Source organism: Octopus bimaculoides, chromosome 14 (assembly GCF_001194135.2).
Source record: "Octopus bimaculoides isolate UCB-OBI-ISO-001 chromosome 14, ASM119413v2, whole genome shotgun sequence".
NCBI classification, from domain to species: domain Eukaryota; kingdom Metazoa; phylum Mollusca; class Cephalopoda; order Octopoda; family Octopodidae; genus Octopus; species Octopus bimaculoides.
Window position 1 is genome coordinate 40,425,427 of NC_068994.1, and position 9,804 is coordinate 40,435,230.

Below are 9,804 nucleotides of genomic sequence, written 5' to 3' on the forward strand. Positions count from 1 at the left end.
TATGGTTACATAGATGTATGTTTTCATATATAAGTATTTTCTTCCCCTCTCTCTCTCTCTCTCTCCCTCACTCTTGATATGTGTGTGAGTGTGTGTGTGCATATGTATATATATATATATATATATGTATAATAATTTTGCTGAGGCATAGCAATACTAATAACCAGTTGTTAAAAGTCAATATACATTTGCTTTAGAGTAAAGCATTAAGTGGTTACATAGCATAATTTTAATTAATGAATGACAAAGGAACAGGATCCACAAAATCGACTTCATTATTTTACAGCTGGCTTTGCTATAAGAAGTGCACTTAGAGTTGAGTGCTTGTGCAACAATCCTCTAGCTTCCTCAGAGCCATTAAAATGAAGCATATGTTTATTTCAGAAAGCATTTAAATATCTATATCTGTATACATACACACGCATGCATAGTAATGAAGTCATGCAGTCCAAAAGATCTTGGTACAGTCAGTTAGTACAGATTTACCTTCTCCATTCTCTACACCTATCGATACATGTATGCATATATTATAAATATATATATATATATATATATATATAAACACATATGTACATCTATACATACATACATACATATATACATTCGTACATATATATATATATATATATACATATATATATACATATATATATATATATATATATATATATATATATATATATATATATACATACATATATACATATATGTATGTATAAGTGTATGTGTGTGCAATTGTGTGTGTTTTGTCATACATGGTATATATATATATATATATATATATATACATATATGCAGAAAGTTGATTTACTGTACATATAAATATTGTCACATTATTCCAATTTGTTGACCACCAAGAAATTCTATAGAGTTTGAAATATTTCAGGGTTTGGTAATCTGGATTATTTCACAACTTTCACAACAAACATTGAACTGAATATATATTTCCTATACAGTTCTTGTGTACTCGTTATGTGTCTTTGCATTTTTACCATTTTCCCCTTCTTGAAAATAGTATTTATAAAAGAGTTATGTCAGCAAAATATCAAAATATCATTATGTGTTTGATATCTTTGGTATTGCTGGGAGTGGTTTTGTGTAAGTTGTAAAACTATTCTGTGATGGCATGTTCCATGGTTCTGTAGGAATATTAGGATAACTACTATGTACTGGTGTTGACTTTAGATCAATAACATCTTTGCAAGGAGTGTTCTGATTAATATTGGCCTGATAAGACGGCCTGGTCAAGGTATTTATGTCCTGTGATCTGTTGTTTGTCTGTGGTAAAGACTTCCTACCTGTGTTCTTGAACTTCTCAGGTTGGCAATATGTGTGACCTAAAGTAAAAGAAAAGAGAATGTAACATCATTTTTCATTTAAATTATTCAATTTTTGTAATCAGATTAATAAAGTTAGGATTATAACAAGGTGATTTATATTTTGTTTCTAGGTTGATGGATCATTGTTTACCAAAGATTGTGCTGTAATGGCAAACTTTCAACTGATTATCATGCAGGTGGGACACTGAGAAAAAGGTGCAAGAACTCTTGGAAGAAATCCCTTGATTTCTATCACCATCACAATGACCATCATTAATGGACTATGACAGCCTTCAATTACCTCCACCTTCTGGCAACAAACTATTCACCAGCCTGTCTCCTTGCTTGAGAACATGCAGTGCTGACCTTGGGCACAAAAGGAAATTGAAGAAGAAACATGATACAGTAGCACAAAAAAAAGCCAGAACAGAATTTTGCTTGCAGCTAGTGTGGTTAGGCCTGCTCTTCTCATATTGATCTTTTTAGTTTCCAGTGAGCCTCTAATTGACATGGACAGGCTGTCATCATGAATTTTTGTTTGTTCAACCAATTTATGATGGGGTTGTTTTAGGATTTGCACCATCACTAACTGCAGATATCCAGTGCACATGTCTGAAAAATTTTAATCTTCTGCTTTTTTGTCGAAATGAAGCTAAGTTTAATTAAGTACACACATATATATAAAACAGTGGTTCTCAACCAATATGTCACAGCACACCACAATTATTTAAAAATATGATTTAAAACTGCTGAGTAGCTGTTCCCAACCATTCTTGCACCATGGACAGGGAAATCACATACACAACACAACACAATAACATGCATAATATATAATTTAGTTACTACATACTATTAAATATAATTATTACATTGTGTATTATGCACTTTATTTCTACTATTATTACGTTGTAATATAGATAATACAATACAAAATTTCAAAATTCAATTTTCACTTTCCATGATGGCATGGGTAAGATGGTTTAACACAGGGAATCAATGAGTAGCAGGGCTATGAATACACACACACACACACACACACACACACACACACACACACACACACACAGGGTACAGTGAATAAATTGCCATCTAAATTACGCAAAATGAAAATAACACTGACATCCCATTTTAAATAGATAGATAGCTAGATAGCTAGCTAGCTAGATAGATAGATAGATAGATAGATAAATAGTGTTCAGTCCCACTGCATGGCACCTTGAGAAGGTGTATTCTAATATAGCTTTGGGCTGACCAGAGCCTTGTGAGTGGATTTAGTAGACGGAAACTGAAAGAAGTCTCATCATGTGTTTGTGTGTACGTTGAGGTGTCTGTTTGTCTGTGTCTTTGTGTCCGTATTTGTTCCTCACTACTATTTGACAACCAGTGTTGGTGGGTTTACATCCCAGTAACATAGCAGTTTGGCAAAAGAGACTGATAAAATAAGTACGACACCTAAAAAAAAAAATATCAGCTGTTGATTCATTTGATTAAAAAATTCTCCGAGGTGGTGCCCCAGCATGACCTCAGTCTATTAACTGAAACAAGTGAAAGATAAAAGATACAAAATTCGTCTACTTACAGAGAGACATGTGTATCAACCAAATCTACTCATAATGCTTTGATTGACCTGGAGAAGACACTTGCCCAATGTGCCATTCAATAGGATTGAATGCTAAACCATATGATTGGGAAGTAAACTTTTTAACCATACAGCCATATTTATAAATATTCTACTCTAGGAAAAAGGCCCGAAATTTTTTGGGGAGAGGGCCAGTTGATTAGATCGATACCAGTATGCAACTGGTACTTAACTTATCGACCCTGAAAGGATGAAAGGAAAAGTCGACCTCAGCAGATTTTGAACTCAGAACATAAAGACAGACAAAATACTGCTGAGCATTTTGTCCAGCATGCTAATGTTTCTGCCAGTTTGCCGCCTTTAAAAAAAATATTCTTTTCTACTCTAGGCACAAGGCCTGAAATTTTGAGAGAGGGAGCCAGTCAATTAGATCTTCTAGTACTTAATTTATCGACCCTGAAAGGATGAAAAGCAAAGTCAACCTCAGTGGAATTTGAACTCAGGACATATAGACACATGAAATACCACTAAGCATTTCGCCTGGTGTGTTAACATTTCTGCCAGTTTGCAGCCTTCATACTTATAAATATCACAGTAACAAAAGTGACTTAAATTTAGGAAAAATAAATCTTTCCAATATTTTGGTCTTAATATACTCTAACTTTGATCTGAAAAGATGAAAAGTGAAGTAAACTGCAGACATCAACAAAACTACAGTAATATATATAGAGATTACTTGCTAAAGAAATGTGGGCTGCAATGTTTAAACTATGCAGTATAGTGTGAGCAGCGGAGATGCTCATAGCAAATTTTTTTAGCTGTTGTTGCAGCCTACCATTTTTTTTCTACATTGTGAGACTTGTTTTGTCATAACCATTTTAAAGATGTTTATTGTTTAATTCTTATTTTAAATTGTCCATTTAACAATTAGGGTAAAGAGTAAAGACCCCCTTCAGTTATGAATGACTGGAATTGCACCTGAAGAGTTACCCCCTGAGGCACAAGTCTGGGCAAGGTTATTTTATGGAAGACCAAGAGTCACCCATTCATAGCAGCCTCCTCCTCTCGACGCCACTGATATTAACCAAAGGAAAGGCAAAGGCTGATACAGCTTGGCACCAGTGATGTCACCATTAATTTCTACAGCTGAGTGAACTGGAGCAACAGAAAAATAAAGTTTGACAGTTAACAGATTGTTATAATGGAAACATCGGTTTCAAATTTTGGCACAAGGCCAGCAATTTCAGGGTAGGGGTTAAGTTGATCACATTGACCCCAGTGCTCAACTAGTTCTAATTTTATCAATGCCATGTAAGACAAAATCAGCCTTTATGGGATTTGAACTTAGAAAGTAAGGACAGATGATTTGCTGCTAAAATAGAAATAAAAGAATATTTATTTTCTTCCATATTCTGTATTGTTAATTGACCTTCATTACCTTCTCTTTTATATTTAAAATAACTTTCTTCAAATAAAAAAACAATACTTTGATAGGTGTGGGCATGGCTGTGTGGTAAGAAGTTTGCTTCCCGAAAACAAGGTTTTAGGTTCAGTCCCATTGTATGTATGTATGTTTGTATGCATGCATGCATGCGTGCATGTAATGTGTGTGTGTACATGTGTGCATGTGTGTGTGTGTGTGTCTGTGTTTGTCTCCCACTGCTGCTTGACAACTGGTGTTAGTGTGTTTACACCCCTGTAACTTAGTGGTTTGGCAAAAGAAACAGACAGAATAAGTACAGAGCTTTAAAATAACAAGTACTGTGGTTAATACATTTGACTAAAAATTCTTCAAGGTAGTACCCCAGTATAGCCATGGTCTAATGACTGAAACAAGTAAGAAAGATGAAAGATATGTGCCTACAAGTATCAGCAATCATGGACCACCATGCCATAGTCTAAAGATACATGATTTTTCTCAGGAAAGATGCAGCAGTGATTTCTCATTGCTTTTTACCAATTTTATTTACTGTTTATTCTGCTAGTCTCCAACTCCTAAGCTTATCCTTGATGCACGGGACTTATTTAACTTTAAGCAGAGGGACTGGATCATATGGCATCAGGGCATATCCACACACTGGTGGACTTATGTGAATCATATCTGAGTCACAGGACCATCTACAATTTCAACTGTAAATGGAGATTTTGATGAGTAATTCCACCTTGGCACAAAGCAGGCCTTGCATTGGAAATGCCTAAGTAGTAACTCTATATTCCTCAAATCTCCTGAACTTCTGAGCTATATACTCAGTATGCCTATGGTTTAATGTTTTACCCAGAGCAATAGAATATTATGAATAATTAATATATGCTTCTAAGACTACTAGTTTGTTTGTTTCTATAGAAATAGTAGGTATATGTGATACAATAATGGTATATTTTCTACCTGGCAGCAATTTGCAGTGTCCTTCATCTGCTTTATTCCAACCAGTTCCACTTTCTGTATAAGATATTGAAGTCATCTCACTGTAGCGGTATGGAGGATTTACTGAAGTTTCTTTATCAGTTCTTCCAAAAGATTTTCTGGTTGCTTGCTGAGGACTTGTCTGTCAACATTGAAAAATGAAAGAGAAAAGTGGATTTATTCAAAAATATACTGTTTCATTGGTTGATCATTAAAAAAATTTTCACAAAGACTTTCGAGCTGTTGCCAATATAATATACTGAAAATATCATTTTTGGCAGGAGATTTACAAAAAGAAGAGGGAAAACAAGAAAGGAAATATCTTTTTCTCTGCCAAATTGTATACAAAACCATCATTTTGTTTATGCCAAAACTGAAAACATTGTAAATTTCTTAAATACTAATATTATGTTGTTACTGTTAGTTTTAGAGATGTCACCACAGTTTACTGGTCAATAAATGAAGTCTATGAAGGAAGAACAAAGTTCAAATGATAGGTAGTATTTCATTTTGTTTGACAAATTCTATGAAAACAGAAATAGCAATAATTATTAAAACTAGTAATAGCATAAACAGCATCATCTCATTTAATGGTATCAAAATGAAGAATTAAATAAATTAAAATTTTCAACAACATACAAGAAAATTTATTATGCTAATTCTACTGAGATTTTTCCTGATTTGTCTGTATACTGAAAATAAAATCATACCACAATGAAGAATAGTAAAAACCAACAAAAAACAAAAACACATAATATATGTATAAAACTAATCAAATATTTTATGAAAGAAGAAAATATAAGTATTTTGTTGAAGAAAAAATACATAACATATTTTAACAATGAGTAGAAATAAACAGGATTTGAGAAATAGTATTAGGCAGAGAAGATATTGTATTAAAGGTTCTAGACTATTTAAAGGACAAGCAGAAAATGGAAACTATTGTGAGAACAATGATATCTGAAGTAAGAAAAGAATAATTTCAAGGAGGAACCAGCCCACTACAATATATTGAAATGAAATGAAACAAATTGCTTATGAAGAACAATAGATAGTTTTCCATTTTTTCTTTTTTTTTAAGTAACAACAAAGCAGGTAAGCCAGCCATAGAGTTACAACCACCACGATACTTCCTGCAAGCATCACAACCTTCATTTTTCCTCCTGGCGTTTGTCATGAAATGAAGCATAGTGGCACAGTAAGCAATAGATTCTGTATAATGATACATTATTTTCATTTCAGTTCAGTTTCTCAGTTTATTGTGTGAAAACATGCTTTTTATTATATTTTACTTTATTTTATTCAAAACCTTGTGTTATATAGTGTTCAATACAAATGAAAATTTCCTTCATGCAAACAATTGAATTCATACATTAGTCTTCATATTGAACATTACTATGATTATAATTGCTAACTTTCGTGCTTTTATCTTTTGTCTTGAATTTTTTAAATCATGTTTTCTCTTTTAAAAAATATTTATTATTTCTATAAAGAAGGTTGGCTTTGACTTTCATCCATCTGTGGTCAATAAAGTAAGTATGCTACTGACTTACCCAACAACAACTAAGTCCCTCCCTTCTCTAAATGGTTTTGTGCCAAAACAAAAGAAATCACTATAACTATTAAGTTGCTAATAGGTAACATGACAACCATTGTAACCTTTATATATGTTATATGTTCAGAATAAATGGGTGAGCAGAAGAAAAGCTTTTTATAGAATTCTAGTGAGAACTAGTGACAAGGGTATTGTATGTAACTTTTGTAGAGTATTTTAAAGCCCATTACACAAATATTAAGTTGGGAATTGTAGCTAGCATAGATGTTTTCATAATGGCATAAAGAATGTGAATGAAATCCTGGTGCTCTAAAATGTGCGTAAATTAAATACCTACCAAATAGTCTGCCAACTGTAATGCTATTTCTAAGAACCAGATTAAATCATTTTAACCAGGAAGAGGGAAGATAATTGGTTATGAACACAAAGTCTATAGCTGCATCTCCCTTCTCTTAGTAGGTACAGATCAACCTTAAAAAACATTGATGAGAAGAAATTGTGGTTGTAAGCCATACACAGCTTCGATAAAGAAAAGTTTCTATCAGAGTTAAATAGCAAGTGAAAAAAAAAAAAGAAGAAAAGCTACAAATTGCACCTAGGGGTGCTGTTTATTTACCCCAAGTCAGCTTCACAGAGCAGACCTATCCACAACACATTGTTTAGTTTTCCAAGTTAGTGTGTACACACATACACATGTGCGCGTGCATGCATGCATACACACCCTGACACACACTTGCACACAGACACATTCACACACATGTAGACACACATACAGACATGCACACACACATACACACACACACTGTTGTACAACAGAAAGAAAGTAGGACTCAGCTCATGTTGCGGAAGTTAGAAGTATGTAATAACAGATTGGCTCAGCATTATCTTGTTTGAAGTTTCATTGATGCAAATAATAATACCTAGTTCATTAGTTGTATGTGTATCCATCCATCCATCCATCCATCCATAAATACATACATATGTATATACTCACACATGATATTGTCCAAAGTGTTCTTCTTTCAGTCACATGGTATGATGTGATTCAAAAGAGGTTTCTTTGCTATTTCTTAATAATTGAGTAACCACATAGACACTCCTTTATCAGTTTGCCTTAACTCTAGGTGTGGCTGTTTAATCTCAGGTCAGCTTTGTTGAAGTAGATTTTTTGATCAACAAATTTTATACATGACCATCACATTTTTACTAGAAATATGTAAAATGATCAAATATCTATTTTTTTTAAAAACAGTAGAAAGAGATTTGAAGCAGATTTGGTGCTACATCTAGCAGGCCATGTAACTGTACAGTGGGATTTTCATTGGTTCTTAATGTATCTAGTATATAGGACAGGTATTGAAGAAAAAAATATCTTATTTTAGCTTCTAACAATGTCTGATAATGGAGCCAGTAGGAGCCTGGATAATCAACAGACAACTCAATACTGAAGAATGGTGGAATAGATAAAAAATATAAAAATCAATGACAGATCTGGAAGGAAAAGAAAAAAAGAAGCTTAGAAAAATCATAGCAAAAGCTCCACATCAAATCTTCCTATTAATAGACACACTGAGAAGCACGTTGACAAGGGAGTCTCTATCCAATTGCTTAAGAAATAGCAGCTAAATTTCCCTCAAATACATTCCACCATATTTTTTTTTTAAATCACTGAGCAATATGGTTTCTTATTTCTTTTTTGCCCACACAAGGGGCTAAACACAGAGGGGACAAACAAGGACAGACAAAGGGATTAATCGATTAGATCGACCCCAGTGCTTAACTGGTACTTAATTTATTGACCCCCCGAAAGGGTGAAAGGCAAAGTCGACCTCAGCGGAATTTGAACTCAGAACATAAAGGCAGATGAAATACCGCTAAGCATTTCGCCCGGCGTGCTAACGATTCTACCAGCTCGCCTGAGCAATATGGCTTCTGATATGCAAAATGATAGGATGGTAATGCTGGAGAGACTTTGATTACAACTTAGCTTGGTCAGTGTAGAGTGGGGCTGAACTATGGTGACAACATAGAAATAGCAACCAAATCTCCCTCAAATATATGCCACCATCTTAAAAAGTAAAATATATTTAGCAATATGGTTTCTGATGTATAAAAAATTGGGATTGCCTTTGATTGTAAGTTGGCTCAATTAAAGTAGAACTGGGCTGGACAATGACAACTACATAGAAACAGCAGCAGTATCTTCATCAAATTTTACTGACCATTTTTAAAAAGCGATGTACATTGAATGATGTAGTTCCTAATTCACAAATAGCCAGGTTGGTCATGATGGAAGGCTTTTGAGCAAACTCAACCTGAAGTTAAATAACACTCATAGCAACATAGAAATAGCAATGAAATTTCCCTCAGATCTTCTTACCATTAAAAACATAAAAGTTTATGTTAAATTATATGACTCTTGGTTTACAAATAGATAGAATTGTCTTGATGGAATACCTTTGGTCATATTCCACAAGGACAGATTTGGGGTTAAACAACAATAGCAGCCACATAGAAATAGCAGCCAAATCTCCTTTAGAAGACACACAGTCTGTCTTTGAAAAGAAAGATGTACTGGATAATGTAGTCTCTCTGATGTGTCAAAGGATGGGATGGGCATGGCTGAAATGTTTTTGATCATAAGTTTGTTTAATCAGAGCTGACCTGGGCTAAACAAATGCCAATCCTCTACAAAGATAAGGTGGGATTGATAATGGAGTACTGCTTTCACATACAGATGCTAGACTTACAGATGTCCAGACTGCATCCATAGAAATGTCGCCTGAGCATTAGACATGAAGTCACACACCTAAGGTAGTGAAAGGCCCACAGACAAGTTGTCTCCTCTTATTGCCTTTCCTTCCATGACACTAGTGATCTCTGCCCTGGATATGAGACATTTTGGCACAGCCATTTTGGTGCCACTTATTTGGCACTGATGGCTTAA

The 9,804-nt window shown here is 34.1% G+C and overlaps 1 protein-coding gene across 2 annotated transcripts in view; it reads right to left on the reverse strand.

Moving 5' to 3' along the window:
* Positions 1 to 733: 733 nt before the first annotated feature.
* The window catches only part of LOC106872383 (protocadherin beta-15), a 259,461-nt gene continuing 250,390 nt past the window's right edge, over positions 734 to 9,804 (reverse strand). For both annotated transcript variants that reach the window (XM_052973068.1, XM_014919364.2), the window contains 2 exons: positions 5,285 to 5,444; positions 734 to 1,337 (listed from right to left, as the gene is read on the reverse strand). In XM_052973068.1, the coding sequence (XP_052829028.1) occupies positions 1,057 to 1,337; positions 5,285 to 5,444 (441 nt within the window). In that variant the 3' untranslated portion in view covers positions 734 to 1,056. The remainder of the gene's footprint in view (positions 1,338 to 5,284; positions 5,445 to 9,804) is intronic.